Genomic DNA, 18,316 nt, shown 5'->3' with positions numbered 1-18,316 from the left:
TATTATTACTGACATGGAAGAGAAGTGGAGAATAAAAACAAGTAGACTTCCATGCTCTTCCTAAATTTTAATGTCAGATGATATTTCTGACCCATCTCTTAAGATTCTGCAACAAAAGAGGTGCTGAGCCACTAATTTGCCTTCAAAACAATGGCACACCTTACGAAGATGACAGTGGCTCTTTTATCAGAATTTCTCTGCAAATTAATTAGTTTTTACAGAAATTTCAGTTCATTAACATGTTCCAAGAAACAGAGCTAATGTTTTAACAGACCTCTGTTCTCAAATATTACACACAAAAAACACCTCCCATATGTTACATTTCCCCACCTCAAAACACTCTCTCCTTTTAAGAACAGGATTAGAACATCTGTGATTGGCAGATACTTTAATGTAGCCTTGCTTTATTTACTCAAAATGTAACAAGACTGAAAAAAATTAATATACTACACAGTTTTAAGTCCTTCATAAAATTACCATTCATAAGAATAAGTTAGGCTGAAATGAAGAAAATGAGAATTTTGGTGTTTTTAAACTATATTACACATGATTCTAAATTATCAGAGGTTATTTATACCCATTTAAATGAAAATAAATACTTTGAGGATTTTCAAAAAAATAAAAATAAAAAAATAAACTGGCTCTGAGAGATTTTCTTCCAAAATAGCCAGTTTTTACCAATTCAAAAACTATTCTTCTTTTGTATGTTTTATGTTCCCCTAACACATTTTTTAGACTACTTTCGGTCATAAACAGCAGTTCAAAGCCAAAGAGCTAACAGCCTATTTAAATCCAGTTTTAAATGCTGATGCATGCCCCTCCCAAATCTACATTTCCAAAGCAGTAAGTTTTTTTCTTGTCAATGTTACCAGCACCCACACAAACTAGTTCTGGCTCAATAAAGAATAAAGGAGATGGGGTAAAAGAAAAGAGAAAGTTACAAGAAACGAATTACCTACCATTACTCTGCAGTGTTAATCCTGAGAGATCTTAAATTTTTAAAGGGGAAAAGAAAATAAAACATTAATCATTAGCATGAAAATAATTTCCATTATATTTAAAATAACAGAATGTAAATTTAAGCCAGGGATTCAAAACTTCCATGAACCATTTCAATTCAAGAATAGTAGTACAAATGCTATCTAACAATGCATACATGCTTTCCATCTTATTTTTCAAAAACAATGTTCTAAATGGGCAAAATACCAACTATGCATACTTAGTTTTAGCAGTCAAAATACAAGTTTGTTCTGAATTCAAATTTAAATATTTGTATTTCATTAAAAATTCAGATTCTTTTTTTTGTTCATCAGTGATATTGGCCTGTAATTTTCTTTTTTTGTGATAGCTTTTTCTGGTTTTGGTATCAGGGTGATGGTGGCCTCATAGAATGAGCTTGGGAGTCTTCCTCCCTCTGCAATTTTTTGGAACAGTTTGAGAAGGATGGGTATTAGATCTTCTCTAAATGTTTGATAGAACTCTCCTGTGAAGCCATCTGGCCCTGGGCTTTTGTTTGTTGTAAGGTTTTTTGTTTTTTTGTGTGTGATACACAGGCCTCTCACTGTTGTGGCCTCTCACTGTTGTGGCCTCTCCTGTTGCGGAGCACAGGCTCCGGACGCACAGGCTTAGTGGCCGTGGCTCATGGGCCTAGCTGCTCCACGGCATGTGGGAACTGCCCAGACTGGGGCACGAACCCGTGTCCCCTGCATCGGCAGGCTGACTCTCAACCACTGCGCCACCAGGGAAGCCCAAAAATGTCTGATTCTTTAACCTTAGTTGAAGTCCTAGGCTATCTCCATATTTGCAATTTAACTTAGAAAAATTAAAACTATTGAGATCTTTTCCCTTTGTGCTTCTAAGCATAAAAGCAAAGTCTACTTACCAATTCCAGGTGATACAACTCGTTCATAGTGATATGGATTCACACAGACACTATCACATTTTAAGTCAAATGCATACTGACAATATTTAACATGTTTTAATTCGTTTTTGTGAAGATCAGGCCACCTCCAGAGACGGGCATAGATCACATGAGGAAATCCTTTCCGACCAGCCACCTAAGAAAAATAAATGACCATTTATTGAGCATCAGTTACACAGCACTGTTATACAAGGCACTTTATATGTTCTCATTTAATTCTTACAGTCCTACGAAGTCAGTATTATAATCTCCATTTCTTAAATGAGAAAAACTAAAGCTCAAAATAACTTACTTGGCCATGGTCACAAAGCAATAGACTTAGGTATGATTTCAAGGCTTATGCTCAGGTTTTAAAAATGCCAAAAAAAAGTACGAGTTTGAAGAAGAAACCATGCCTAAAATCTAGAAATAAAAATTTTAAATCTAACAATATAAGCTTTCTATATGTTTCTTTAAAAATATTAAATACAGGAGATGTATTATGTAGTTCTATATGAAAAATCTGATCAGTGAAAATAAAAGGGTAAAGAAAATTTGTAAATATAAGTTTTTAACTCCACAAGTGTTAAAAATATGCTTGAATTCTTCTGGATTGTTTTTCATACGAAAAGTACCAAACATACAATATCAGATTTCTAAATTATAAAAGAACTGAGTATAACTCAGTTTTTTAAATGTGCATATAATACCAAAAAAAAAAAAAAGGATACAAGGATGAATACCAAGTTACTAAAGATGTGGCTTTTCTTCTGATTTTTTATTTTCCAAATTTTCTACACAGAACATTTTTTTTTAGTCAAAACATTTAAAAACTTTTAAGCTATATCTCTGTTGTATGGAAGATACATTCTTCCATATATTCCCATAATATGTACTGGTACAGGATGTACTATGATATCTAAAGAGACGGAGCAAGCATTAGATTTCCCATAGTAACTTAAGAGGAAACAGGAATTTGTAAAAATCTGCCACTACTGAGGATACAGAAAAGCCTCTAGAACAAGACTAACCTGAAGCCTTCCATCCAATGTTCTCTGTATGGTAACACATTTGCTAGGGTGAGCTCCATTTGTAGTTATAGCTGTTATTAAAGAATCCAATTCATCTTTTTTCTCCTTCAGTTTCTTTACCAAACTTTCAATTGCTCTTTTTGCAAATGTTTCACTCTCTCCACCTTGTCTATGGCACATCAAACTATGTACAATGCTCAGACAGGCATCATTACTTGTTGGTGTATTCGTAATAGACATATTGTCCATTTGTTAGTTATTTCTTTTAAATCAAATGTTTCCAATTTCCGGAGCAATTCTGATCTTTTGGAGGCAGTGAAAAACAATGGCTAACGTTGCAAAGAAAATTGTTAGACATGTGGTATTCAGGATAACCTAAAAAAAAAAAAAAAATGAGACACAGATATTACAACACATTTCACAAACTAGATTCAATTTCTTGGGAAAAGATGGAATTGCTCCAGTTAAGTCAAAGACTGAATGGACGTAATTAAAATGTGGTGCTTAGCATTTTAAATGACTTAATTAAAATGTTGCTGTTTTTGACATTCCCAAAATGTTAAAGTTAGGCCTTCTCATTATTATAGAGGTATGTTCAATCAAGTCTTGTCGACTGTACTACACCCTAAAGTAAAATCTTAACACAACTTCTTAAAAAGATTACTTATGAAGACCAGCACTTTAAAATATTCTTGATCAACAACTAGCTAAACCCAAGTCTATCACTACACATGAAAAATTCACTATTACCTGGTACCAAATGCTGTTTATCAGTTAACAACACACAACTTTGTCAGACCACTGACAACAATAAAAAGATGAATAATTTTTAAATGGGCAAGGATTCTAATACTCATTTCTCCAAAGAATGGCCAATAAGCACATGAAAGGTACTCAGTATCATTAATCATTACTGAATTGCAAATCGAAACTACAAAGAGATACCACTTCACATCCACTAGGTTGGATAAATCAAAAGAATAGACAAAAAGTATTGGCGAGGGACTTCCCTGGTGGTCCAATGGTTAAGAATCCGTCTTGCAATGCAGGGGACACTGGTTTGATCCCTGGTCGGGGAACTAAGATCCCACATGCTGCAGGGCAACTAAGCCTGCACGCCACAACTAGAGAGCTCAAGTGCAGCAACTACAGAGACCACACGCCCTGGAGCCCGCATCACAGCTAGAGAGAAGCCCGTACGCCACAACGAAAAGCCCACTCACTGCAACGAAAGATCCCGTGTGCCGCAACTAAGATCTAACGCAGCCAAAAAAAAAAAAAAAAAAAGTATTGGCCAGAAAGCAGAGAAAATGGAACCCTCATATGTTGCTGGTGGAACTGCAAAACGGTACAGCCACCTTGGAAAGTAGTCTGACAATTCCTCGAAATGTTAAACACAGAGTTACCATATAACCCAGCAATCCACTCTTAGTAATTCCATCCAAAATTACCAGGAACCTATGTTCACCCAAATGCCCCTCAACTGACAGATGTATAAATGAGTATGTCTATACAATGCAATATTATCCAGTCATAAAAAGGAATGAAGCAGAAAGCGCCAGGCGCTGGACAGCAGTGGGCAGCTGTGCTCCGCCTTTTCTGGGTCCAGAGGTGCCTCTGGGCAAGGTGCTGAGACCCTTTTCCACCCCTCCAGGCTCTGATCTCTGAACACATGGTCGCTAGTGCCAGGAAGAAAAAAAAAAAGGAATGAAGTACTGATATATGCTTCAACATGGAAGAACCTGGAAAACATGTTAGGTGAAAAGAAGCCAGTCACAAAAGGCCACGTGTTGTATAATCCCATTTATATAAAATATTCAGAACAGGCAAATGACCAAAACAAAAAGTACATTAGTGGTTGCCAAAGGCTGGGGGGGGGGGGGGGGGAGGAGGAGTGACTGCTAATGGGCATGGAGTTTCTTTCAGGAGTGATGAAAATGTTCTAAAATTGATGGTTGTACAACTCTGTCACTATAGTGAAAACCATCAAATCATACACTTTAAAAGTGAATTTTATAGCATGTGAATTATATATCAATAAAGTTATTTTTAAAAAAGAGAGACCACTGAATTCCTCAAAAGATTTTACCCATAAAAGCAACAGGGTAAATTATTTTCAAAAAAATTAAAATATAGAAAATGAATATTAATTAAAAATCCATTCAACATTCATAACACAAACTAACTTATCTAACCTCAAAATCTCACATGGAATAAGAAAAGGTCATCAGCCTAAGAATAAATGAGATAAACCAGGAGTGGAGGCTATACTTATGCCAGGTTGTTTTTCATTTGTTTGTTGATGGTGTTGCATTCCATGCTTATTTTGCTTTTATTTTCTTCAGCTATTTACCTGAATTTTACAAGCCTACCCTCCACGACCAAATTAATAAAACTAACTCATCAGTCCCTACCAAAACCTGTTCCTCTTCTGACGACCTTCACTTGTACAGCTTAAACTCCACTCAATTACCCAGCATTGGAAAGCTTGGTAAATCATCTTTGACCTATCTCTTTCTTTGACTACCGCCTACATTCTCTCACAAATTTACATGATTCTTTACCTTAGTCATTTCTATCAATTTCTATTCTACCAGACACTGCTGTAGTTTTGGGCTTCCTTTAAATTTATATCACTTGCTATTTAACACGTGTTCCCCTCTATTGTTATCTGTTTTACATAAACGCCTGCCCTAGGCAGAGAAAAAGCAGTTTTTCTTATACCTTTGAATACTTAACCACTTGCCCACATGCTGAAGGTACACTTTCCAGATAACCAAAGATTACCTGCCTGGTAGGTTTTGGAGTTAGAGATCTGGATTAGAATCCCAGCTCTCACTCTAAGTAGTGGGACAAATTAAGTTACTTAAATTCTCTCTGAACATGGATTAAAAGGAGAGCATACAAAGTGAAAAATCTGTATTAATGTTTAGTAAAAAGTAGCTACTCGCGAAGAGATTTTCCTAAAACACATTATGTATTTTTCTGCCTTTTCTCCTATTAAAAGTTGTCAAAGAAAATTTAGAAGGGCAGGAACAGTAGTAAACCACCCATCCAGGACTCACAACACAAAGGCATACAGGAGCCAGGCAAATTATATAAATGAATAAAATGTGCCAGGTGTAAAGAAAAGTACTGAGGAGGACAAGTGCATGTCCATCTAAAGTGAGTAGCTGTGGGACTTCCCTGGTGGTCCAGTGGTTAAGACTCCATGCGCTCAATGCAGGGGGCCCGGGTTCAATCCCCGGTCAGGGGAACTAGATCCCACATGCTACAACTAAAAAAGATCCCGAATGCCACAACTAAGACCCGACACAGCCAAATAAATAAATAAATAAAGTGAATAGCTGCTACTCACTTCCGGCAGAAGTGGCATTTGAGCTGCCACATCTTCAATGCCTATTTATGTGTCAAAAATAAGTATTGGCAACACACCTGCAGGGAAAGGGAAGGAAGGAAGGAGAAAGAGCAACCACTGTATATGCCAAACCAAACACCCCTTCAACTCACATCTGGCCCAAGAGAATCACCAGTTTGAAATCTCAGAAGGCCAACCTCAAAATTATAATTTCTAGACTTCAAAAGCTCTCAGGGACAGGGACTGTACTCATCTTAGTTATCATTATATGCCCAATTCCTAGGACATATAACCGTTTCTTATTGTTAAATGAATGCATTTCTGCATGTGCTTTCAGATTCATGCTCAGGCTATTTCTTTTGCCTAAAATATCCAGTCCCATTTTATCTACTTGGTGAAGCCCTAGCCATTCTTCAAAGTGCAGCTTAAATGTCTCAATTTCTCCAAGAGTTTCCCCTAACACACTGTCTCCTCTCCCCACAATCCTGAAGGAGAATTACTTCCCTGGTGTGTTTACTGTGTGCCCTAGTATATTACCAGATGCCTCCATCAAATTAAAAACACACTCCAATTACAACACATTATATTATAGTTATTTGATTATGTATTTGTTTCACACACTGTTGCAGTAAGTTTAGAAGAAAACAGCAACACCTCCCCATCTTAAAAATTCCTAGTACAGTGCACAGTTCCTTTCATATACCAGGCAAATGCTTGCAAGTTGACTACAGCTTTTTTATTTGGTGTCATTTCCTTGCAACAAATTTTGAAGAATGCAAATACTTATGTCGTTGAAATAATTTTCTGATATTACATTCCAAAAGATTTGTTCCAATTTATAATGTAATTAAAGTGTTTGTAACTATTTCATCACAATCTCCCTGTTGGATGTTATCATCTCTAAAATTTAAGCTATTTTTGGCCCTAACAGTTTCTCAGAAACTGTTTTAATTGCACATGGAAATATTCCTATGACCACAAGTGCCTGAAACATAATTTAAAAGTTCCGTGTATAAAAAATAATACCAGCAGGGGTATATAGGTGTTGTTCTACATTAAACAGCTCTAGATTATAATTTTTTAAAGAGTGGTATGGAATGAGAGTAGACAAGGGCACTGGACTGGTATAAACAAAATTATATATTCTAATCAAAGCTTTAGCAGCATGATTGGGCAAGTTAACATCTCTTTCAATTCACTTATCTAAAAAATGGAAACAATATCTGCCTTGCCAAGTTTACAGACTGGCTATGGTAATCAAATGCAACAGGATAGAAAAGCAATCTGGGGACCATAAATTGGCCAATTCAGCAAACACTGTATCCGCTAGGAGCAAAGCACTACAGATAAAAGAACAAGGAGCACATAATCAGAAAGTGGTTCTCAGCTCTACCCAGCAGCTGTCCCCAACCTTTTTGGCACCAGGGACCGGTTTCGTGGAAGACAATTTTTCCATGCACGGGGGAGGGGAGGGAATGGTTCAGGCTGTAATGCGAGCGATCGAGAGAGGCAGATGAAGCTACCCTCCCTCACCTGCCACTTACCTCCTGCTGTGCGGCCCATGGGGTTGGGGACCCCTGCTTTTGAGAACACCCCATTTTTGTAACAAATAATTTATATCACCCCATTAGCTCTCCTGAAACAAAGTTCTAACCTACTTACGCTTTTTAAAAAATTTAACAATGCCCTAATTATAACATAAAGGGGGAAAAGATTAATATATAATGAAGTGTGTATTTCAATAAAAATGCTCAGGCATATCAACAAAATCAAAAGTATAATAAAGAGGTTAGATGCCTGAACTGATATAGTAAATCACCATAAACATGACAACTACAAATTCAGACCTTCCAAGACCGGCGTGTTGTTTTGGCACAATGGCATTGCAGTTGGTCAGGTGGATTTTCCAAAATAGTTAACTGTCGATAAAGTTCCAAACAAAACAACTTCAATTAAACTGAATTAATGGGATTGACAGGTACACACTACTATACATATATAAAATAGATAACTAATAAGAACCTACTGTATAGCACAGGGAACTCTATTCAGTACTCTGTAATGACATATATGGGAAAAGAATCTAAAAAAGAGTGGATATATGTATAACTGATTTACTTTGCTGTACAGCAGAAACTAATACAACATTGTAAATCACCTATACTCCAATAAAAATTAATTTAAAAAACAAACAAAAAAAGAAATGAATTAAGAGAAACTTAATTCCCCAAAACTGGAAATATATTAAGATGGAGTTAGGTTCTAGGCTAATTATACGTTTTCCTCCTACATGAATATTCTGGGCATTTAAAAGTGTTGTGGGATACAAAAAATTCTTCAGTCTCTCACATGCAGGATGGCATCCCTAGCCCCCATGCACCAAAACCCCTCCCAGTAACTTCCACAACATCTCTTAAAGAGGCAGTACTTACTCCACTGAGAACCACTGATCCAGACAATCCAACATATCATTACACTAAGTAACAGATGCTAAAAGAGGTAGGAATTAAAGTGATCTGGAAATAGTAATGCATGGAAAATCCACAGGTAAGCTAAGTCTTAGCATGATGTATCAGTCAGGCTAAGCTAGTCTATGTCACAGTGACAACCAACTCCCAAATATCAGTAACTTAAAACAAAGGTTTGTTTTCTGCATAAGCTATATGTCAATCACAGATACATGCCCATAACAGCAGTGTCCATCACCGCTCATTGTCATCTCTCATGGATTAGGCTAACAAAGTCTCCATTTCTACATATGTCCTTAAATGGCAGGGGAAAAGATAGGTAACTCATGAACTGGCTTTTAAACGTTGACTATCACTTCTGCTCACACTGGATGGACCAAGTCATATGGCCATGCCAGTGGTTCTCAACCAGGGCAACTCTGTCCCTGCAGGGACATTTGGCAATGTCTAGAGACAATGCTGACTGCCACAACTGGAAGGGGGAGGTGGAAGGCAGAGCAGTACACTGGCATCTAGTGGGCGGAGGCCAGGGCTGCTGCTAAACATCCTACAACACACAGGACAGCCCCTCCAACAAAGGATGATCTGGCCCCAAATGTCACTAGTGCCCAAGCTGAGAGCCCAGGACCATGCCTAATTTCAAGGTGGGGGAGGGAGACAGAGAAGTAAATATTAACCATGTGCCAGAAGAGAGCCATCAGAATTTGGACGGGAGAGTACTTACAACTACCACATGTGAATAAGAATTTGCCAGGCTGAAGGAAAATCCTAGGAAAAAGCAGAGGGACAAGAGTGCAGATGTTTTGTCTAGAGCAGGTTTCTGGTAGAGAGGGGGAGGAATAACAGCCTTAGATCTGTATTAGAAAGAAAACTACAGTGAGAGCATGGAGAAGAGCTTTGCAAAGAGGAACAGAAAACCAGTCAGGAGACAGTGATCAGAAGAGTGACAGGGCCTAGATTAGGGGCATGGGCAATGGAAACAAAAGGGGAACCAGTAAGACTTTTCTAGGTAGAACAGACTAGATTTTTTAGTCAACTAAGTATAAGGAGTAAAAAGGAGAGAGTCAAAAGATGGCCAGTTTCCTAGATAGGTTAACTGAATGATAAAGAAGACAAGACTTAAAAGAGGTTAAGTAACCAATTCAGCTTTAAATATGCTGAGTTTGAAGAGCTCATTAGAGAAGTTAAGGCTACTTGAAAGTCTCCAACACACAGGTATTAGATAAAGTTGCTGTAATAGAACAAGCCATCCCACAGCGACGGGCTAACGGGAGGCAGGAGTCAGCCAAAGGGACTGAGGTTTGTTCTTATATCTACCTATTTTGTGTTTTGTCTCTAGCCTTGCTGTTAAACATAAGCTGTCACCTGAAGTTGACCATAGGTCTAAAAGCAACTCCATGGACTACAAGGCCAAAATAATTAAAATACTCTCTAAAATTAAAAAGGCTGAGTACTGACCCGAGAGGCTCTCATGGAAATTCATAAACTTTAATGGATGTTGACATTTTTTTATTTCTTGGACGTCTGTTTACTTTTGGATTATTGACTACACTATGTGAAACAAACACGTATATTTTCTAGAAGTTATAGATACTTTGGTCGAGGATCAAATATGGGAATATTTGAGAAAGTACTTAACAAGGAGGGAAAAAAAAAAAAAAAAAAAAAAAGCCTGGCCTGGTGAAGAGTGTCACTAGAAAGAAATTCTAAGCATAGGTGTACAAGCTGGGGCAGGGAGCAGGGGTTGGTGCACAGGATTAGTTCAACTGCCTGCAGTACAAGGTACAGTCTAGATTGAGCTTTGTCAAAATAAGTGCAATTGGAGGAGAACCTGTAAGAGCATAAAGAATTATATGTGCAGGTATTAATGATTATAAAGATCTGAGATGGGAATAACACAATCAAACAAACAAAAAGAACTTTTCTGTGTGGTAACTTTTAAGATGAACTACAGGGACAAATTTAGAGATGTGCTTCTTGTTTACCCATTGGGATTAGATTTAAATGTCATACTGGTACACCAATTTCACCTTAAATAATCTTATTTAAAAATTAACATTTTTCTGAATGAATAAATAAAAGTTGTTAAAAGAAAAATCAACAGAGTCCTCTAGTTGACATCTGTTTTTTGTCTGCCAGCATATAATTCCCGTTCTGTAACAGTACTCTGATTTCCCAAGGAAATCTCCCCATCTGGACAGGGGGGAGAATCCCAATCCTGACTAACCAGAGCTACCTCTTAGGTACATTAGCTGTTTCAAAGATGGGAGAGGACCAAAGTCAGGCTAATAACACAGCTCCAGGACTTTTGTTGGAACTACAGAGAGGGGAAAAAAAAAAAAGCTCTTTGCTGGGCTTGAACTTGAAGCTGAGAGTAGTTAGTCTGGAATCTACCTGAGACTTAAACTAACAGAAAGGAAAGCAAAGCCAAGAGATAGAATCCTGATGATACTGGCTTCTTGTGACCCTGGATCCAGCACTCTGAGGCCAGCTCTGATTCCAGACGAAGCCAATGAATTCCCTTTTTACTTAACTTGACTACTACATATTTCCCAGTACATAACTGAATAAAAATTGAGCTAATCAAGGACCTACAGTATAGCACAAGGAACTACACTCAATATTTCATAATAACCTATAAGGGGAAAAAAATCTGAAAAAGAATATATATATTATCTATATATCTACATCCATATATACATATTTGAATCACTGTGCTGCACACCTGAAACTAACACAACATTGTAAATCAACTATATACTTCAACTTTTTAAAAACTGAGTTAATATTCTCAGAAACAGCAGCAATATAATACAAACCACATATATAAACAATAGAACCAACCCGTAATCTTGTCAGTAATACAGATAACGAGTTACTTTAAAATAGCAGTTGCCAAACTCTCTGGTCTGCAGTCCACTTACCTACATTCTTAATTACTGAGAATTCCAAATAGCCTTTGTTTATACGAGTTACATCTATTAATATTTATCATATCACAAATTAAAACAAATGTTTATTTACTCTATTAAATTAATTTAAAATAAACCCATTACATATTAATAAATTTTATGAAAAATAACTATTTTCTAAAACAAACAAAAAAGTCAGTATTCAGGGGCTTCCCTGGTGGCACAGTGGTTAAGAATCCGCCTGCCAATGCGTGGGACATGGGTTCGAGCCCTGGTCCGGGAAGATCCCCCATGCCGCGGAGCAACTAAGCCTGTGCACCACAATTACTGAGCCTGCGCTCTAGAGCCCATGAGCCACAACTACTGAGCCCACGTGCCACAACTACTGAAGCCCATGCGCTTAGAGCCCATGCTCTGCAACAGGAGAGGCCACCGCAATGAGAAGCCCGCACACCACAATGAAGAGTAGCTCCCGCACACCACAATGAAGAGTAGCTCCCGCTCACCGCGACTAGAGAAAGCCCGCGCGCAGCAGCAAAGACCCAACGCAGCCAAAAATGAAATAAATAAAAAATTTTTAAAAGTCAGTATTCAGAGTGACACTGTTTTCCATTTTTGCAAATTTCTTTAATGTCCAGCTTAAGAGAAGCCAGCTGAATTCTCATATCTGCTTCTGCATTCAATCTATTGTGATATGTTGTTTTGGTTAATGCTTATGAAGAAAATATGCCTCACACAGATAACTGGAAAAGAGAAGAATATTTTAATGGCCCTTTTAGATAATGATGGATAGTCTTCTTTCATTCAACACCAAAAATGCAACAAATGGCAATTCCTAAAGGTTAGTTGCCATGTGGAATCTGAAACTGTATCAGTGAACTTCTTGGCTCTGCTATATAAAAATCCATTGGTCCATATTGTGCTTTGAATGGATCTCCTACCCATGCATGATTTGTAACATCATGCACTGGTCATCTGGAAAAACACTGGTTCAATGATTTATACGGAACTTCCCAATGTTGATACATTTCCTTACACAATGTATTTTTAAAAATCACATTGCTAAATCTCATCACCAATCTCATCAGAAAAATCTTTAAGTACTGGGAAGCTGGCAAGCCCATGGTGGCAGATACAAGTTTTCCAAAAATCTGATTTTCACTTGAAAGATCATATTTTTATCACTGGCAGCAAATAGTTATTTTCCTTGAGTGGCAGGCTCACTTCACTTATTTTCAAGGAAATGCCTGCCAAATATCCAAGTCTAAGTAACTACAGTTTACCTATCAGTCATTCTTTTAAGTAAAAATAAAAAAACAGTTTAGCATGCAGCTCAATCACACAAGTGCTTTTCCTAAAGATGAACCTTGTACGCTGATGTGCAGAAGAACTTTATGCACACTTCCATTTAATCACACCAAATACTGGAAAGACATGCACTCCAGGGTAGATATTTTAAAAATTAAAACATTTTACTGCTTCACCAAGGATATTCTTAAGTGAAACTGGCATTTTTTCAAATGCTTAACGTGTGTTTGGTGCCACTGCCTTGACTCAAGCTTAGGTGCCAGCAGTTTACCCACCACTGCTTCCCTACCATCAGTGCAAATGTCAACACAGTAAAAGGGCACATAATGTCTCAATTTTATTATGGGAATAATTTTGATTTCATGAATCCCTAGAAGATAAGGGTCATGGGGACCCCCAAGAGTCTGTGGACCACACTTTGGAAAATACCGTTTTAAAAGATTGTGAAGTAGGATGAATTTTAATAACTGATAACTGAAAAATACATTTCATAAAACCTTCTAAATGAAGGAGACTATCAAGTCATCTAGCTTATTCTTTCAAAAGGGGCTGTATCAGACTTCCCCCTGCAGTAGGCTCAGGCCTACTAAATATATATTGAGTGGGGCCCTACCTTTAAAAAGCACCCTGGGAGTCTGAGTTGTTGTCAGTTTTACAAAGCATTGACGTAGTCTATGCTAGTCCACATGCCTCACTTTAAGAATTACCAAAAAGACAGTGAAACAAACTGCAATGTCAAGAATATATGAAACTAATTTAAAAGGTTAATTACACAGAAGTTATGCCATTTTTGTTACTATTAGCCAGCTGCTTAATTTCAACATCTATACACATAAAATTCTTCCTTCAACTAGTTTTGGTAGGAGACCTGTATGACACAGATGCACCTAGTGTGCTTATGTACAGTAATCCTTTCACCAGATGATTCAATGACTGGCCACATACTGATATCAAAGAATATTTTGTTCTTTTTTTTTTAAATAGTTCTTCCAGAGACGCAGATGCAACTACTTGTAGACCAGCACTTATGAACTAATATATTGATAAACGGAGAACTGAATATGCCCCCCTAGATGATCTCTAAAGAACTGCTAACTAGTTGGGCTTGCTGAGCAACTGTCTCACAGTGTGTAAGTTAACCTCTGATAGTAAAACCTAAATCAATGCAACTTGCTTCTCAGGAACCAGCGAAGTGACCAGTTAATTGATGCCTAGAAAATGTGATGGTTTCCAAGCAGATTAACCTCTAGGAAGATCAGATTCCCACTGGGAGTTTAGATGTAAAGTTTGGCACCTAAACAAAGTCATTAGTCTTTAAAAGGAGCCCAAGTAAGCATTTTAGAATATGTCAAAATATCAACTTCCTATTTAGGATAGCAATGATAAACCAACTTCTCATCAGGGGAGATACAGCTTCCTATAACTTGCCACCAGACAATTCAAATTAATTGAAAAATGAAGAAAGAGATTCAAAGAGGAGAGAGACAGACAGAGGGACAGATTTGGAAGCAAAACAAGTGTGGCAATACCTTCAAAGAACTCATTAAGTCGGAAGTGAGATAATTATATCACGCATGTGTATATCACTGTATTAAAGAATGCAAAGCTGACACAAATGAAACAGTTAAATAAAAAAAAGAAGTTAGAGGACCCTAATAGCTCAACCATTTTGGAACTCTGATCTGGCTGCACCCCAAGCCATTTGAGTCACAATTTCTGGAGGTGGGTTCCAGCCATCGGTATTTTGTAAAGCTTCCCAAGAGATTTCAAGATGTAGCCGAGGTTGAGAACCACTGCCCTAAACCTTGGGAGTGAAAAAGCAATAAAAAGACGAATCCCACACAGTTACAAGTTTTCCAAATGGCAAACAATTCTCATTTAAAATGTAAATAATGAAGTACAGTCTTTAAGCTTAAAGGTATTTACAGTTATCACCAACTTTAAATTAAGATGTAAAAATACGCACTCTTTACAATCTCTAGTAGCTATCTGACCTATAATCTGCAGTAGTAAATAATCAAGACTTAAATTATAAGATTCTGATGACCTATCATCTTAGTTTTACATAAGTAAGTATTACCCTAGTTTTTATCCACTGTCATGGTTAAAACAAATTTTCCTGGATGCCAAGTACACCACGTAATAGTGTCAAGGTGACACAACCTAAAATACCTTGTTCCTGAGAAACTGGAATTTAGCCACATTTCCTATCACCAAAATTACACATATTAGGATGAGAAAAAAAATCCAAAAATTCTAAATCTGACTCATTATTAAGCATATGTTTTGGCATATTATGATGCTAATAGTACCATATTAAAAGTTGCTCAAATGAATAATATCTAGACATATTTGTCAACTGTTTGAACTTCTCTTTTTAAAACAATTAAATCTTCATTAACTGTGGAACAAAAACCCCAAAATTTGATAATTTAACAAAGTGGTATTAAATTCTGTGTTATGCTGATCTAACTCCTTTAACTTTAGTGTAGAAAATAATGAAATCAAACTCATTTCAGTCAATTAGTTTTATACATGATTGTCACTTCACCTTTAATCATCACTGAAACAAAACAAAAATTTCTGCCTAACTACACTATGTTCTAGGGGGAAAAAAAGGAAATCCAAACATATAAAACGGGCAGGGAAATGGCTAACATGTTTAGAGAACGATTCACTCTAAAATCACTGAATTAAAAAATGAAAAAAAAGTTAGGCATAAGCTAGAAGGCGACACAACAGAACTGAAATAAGTAAAGCTTAAACATAAGAAAAATAATGCATGTTCTCACCAAAACAGACAAAATTTTAGATGAGACTAAATATGCATTTTAAATGTAATGAGTGAGGCAGATCCTGTAGGGTTAACTGCCCTAGTAGAGGCCTCAGCAATTCACAGCTCAATTAGAATAGTGTCTAATGATGTTACTATAACACTGGCTCAATCAGAAAAAAACAGCTTCAAAGCCAGAGAGCTGGAGTGTGACTGGACAGCATAAATTAGTTTAATACTTGCTCTTTAATTTGGGGGGGAAAATCTGAAGGGGAATGCAGAAAAATGAATTCACACACAAATGATGAAACAGCTCAACTAAAATGTAGCTTAAGAAAGTGAAGTATAGGCTTTTAGAAATAAGATTTGCTGCTTCCTAGCATAAGTAGAATTGCTTCGAGCAGCAAAGACTTCGGAAAAGGTCAATGATGCATACAAAACTTACTCTGAAAAATTTCAAAGTGACTTTCTCAGCACAAGTTTTCATTAAATCTGAAACGGGTTTGCAGTTTTTTCTACGCTCAAGATATACAACGAAGAAACTCAGCTAAACATATTAGTTTCTACTTAGGCACTCCCACTTCAAAAATAAAAAAATTAAGATGCAATACCTCCTTAAAGCAACCTCACCCAAAAACCTGGAAAGCAAAGAAAAAGTCACTTCTATTAATAGACTCACAAAATGTTATATAAATTTTCTCTAAAACAACTCTTAGTTTTAATTCCAACAACTTATACCTACATAATTCATCACCACCCTTAGACCTAAAGATACTCCAAATTTTAAACGCTTGGCCTACCTGTATTACACTTGTACTGTAACAAACTCAAAATCATAACATTATGGGAGAAACACTGTAACTAAAAAATCATATTTTAAGATGTTAATTATATCAATCATTTACAAGTTGAAATGTCACGTACTAACCATATCAGAACTTTGCAAAAGAGAAAATAAATCCTTAGCAGAAAAAGAAAAATTGCACATTAGAACTCCCCAGGCTATATTTCAGCTGAGATATAGTCAAAGTACAACTTAGCAAAGACAATTTATGAAAACTACAATAAGAACTATTCAAGTGCAACGTTCTAAATCTAATTACTTTAACACCCGAATAATCAAACTGCTACTGAGACTAAAAGGATGCTAATTCTTGCAAAACTCAGATGTTGTTAAAAGTCAGCCAAGACAACATGCTTTTAGAAAGTCAATTCAGACTAATTAAAATGATTCCCCATTATCTTATATTATTCCTAAATAACTGGCAGTTTCACCTTAAACTACAGTCCAAAAACTAAAGGCGTTAAGAAACTAAATTCAAAATAAACTATTTAAAAATAGGCAAACACATTTTTTAATTTTACTAGGGTTTTCGGGGGGTGGAATAACTATCAATTTTCAATAGGGTTTTTTTTTTAACTTCTCTATTCCGCCCCCCCCAAAAAAACCGTTAAAGTTAACAAAACACACCAATTTCTTTGAAAATCTTTTAAAATTTAGCTTAAGAAATCGTAACAGCAGTTTGGGGCATGTGATGGAGCCACCGCCCTACACACCCCACACCAATTTCACGCTCAGTACTTGTAGTCCTAGCAATAAGATAAACTATGTCTTTTATTTTTCATTAGGAGTGCGGGGGGCGGGTGTCAGTTAGCTGCTAAGAATGTTTCCCGCATACCGCCATCACCCACAATACTCAAAAAGTAAGTAAACAAACCAAAGCCAGAAACATAACTGGAATGACTCAACCAGGAAGAGAAAATAAAGGACAAAGAGAAAATAAAAATTTGCTTGAGAAAAGAAATTAAGACAAACCATTTACAACTTTCATTTACACCTAAGGCAGTACACACCGACCCGACTCGCTCGTCCAGGCGGAACACTGAAACTACTCAGAACAACAAAGAGCAGCGGCGGCCGCTGCAGGAGTCCCAGTCCGAGTTCAACTTGATTCCGCGACAAACTGCGAAGGGAGTTCGGGGCCGGAGGACCGACCCCGGAGACCGACAGACGCGAGGCACCACGGCTCGGTCCGACCCGCGCCGGGGCCGCTGGCCCGTCAGGCGGCCGCGCCGGTTCTCCAGGCCGGCCTCCCGCGCGCTCCACGCCGCTGCCACCGCCGGGAGCCCGCCCCGGGGCGGGGAAGCCGCGGGCGGGGTGCGCGGGCCCGGTCGGGAGAATGGGAGGGGACATGGCGCGTTACCTGGGCTCGGGCGACGGCAAGCGGCGTCCGCTCTCCCGCGGCGGCTCGTCCGCGGGGGCGCCGGGCTCGTCGCTCCCCCGGCGGCCCGGAGCGCTCCTCGGGCCCCGCGCCGAGGCGTCCGGGCCAGGCCGCCCCTCCTCGGCGCCGCGCCGCTGCCCGTGCGGGCCGGGCCGCCTCGAGCTCCCGGGCCGCCCCGCGGCAGGGGGCCCCTCTCGCGGGGCGCCCGGCTCCCCTCGCCCGCTCCCGCCCCCTGGGCAGCCGTGGAGCCGAGGGGAGGGCGGGAAGGGCCTCCGGAGGAGAGCGGGCGGCCGCGAACGCGGACTCCGCCACCCGAGCCGCTCCGTTACCGCAGCGGCGACGAC

The 18,316-nt window shown here is 38.3% G+C and overlaps 1 protein-coding gene across 3 annotated transcripts in view; it reads right to left on the bottom strand.

The window, feature by feature from the left end:
• SMAD4 (SMAD family member 4) overlaps nt 1-18,058 on the bottom strand; it is a 56,415-nt gene extending 38,357 nt beyond the window's left edge. For 2 of the 3 annotated variants that reach the window (XR_002893098.3, XM_024132203.3), the window contains exons 1-4: nt 17,955-18,058; nt 2,932-3,306; nt 1,883-2,057; nt 960-989 (exon numbers count right to left, since the gene is read on the bottom strand). Coding sequence is in view for 2 of the 3 variants with exons in the window: in XM_024132203.3 (XP_023987971.1) it covers nt 960-989; nt 1,883-2,057; nt 2,932-3,180 (454 nt within the window). In the remaining variant the exon portion in view is untranslated. Of the gene's footprint in view, nt 1-959; nt 990-1,882; nt 2,058-2,931; nt 3,307-17,604; nt 17,685-17,954 lie in introns of those variants that run through there. The other variant, XM_007104535.4, reaches the window with a different exon arrangement.
• Between the last annotated feature and the right edge of the window lie 258 nt (nt 18,059-18,316).

The sequence above is a fragment of the Physeter macrocephalus genome, chromosome 19, assembly GCF_002837175.3.
Source record: "Physeter macrocephalus isolate SW-GA chromosome 19, ASM283717v5, whole genome shotgun sequence".
Lineage (NCBI taxonomy): Eukaryota > Metazoa > Chordata > Mammalia > Artiodactyla > Physeteridae > Physeter > Physeter macrocephalus.
The sequence above is the reverse complement of the archived record's forward strand: the minus strand, read 5'-3'. Positions and strand labels throughout refer to the sequence as shown.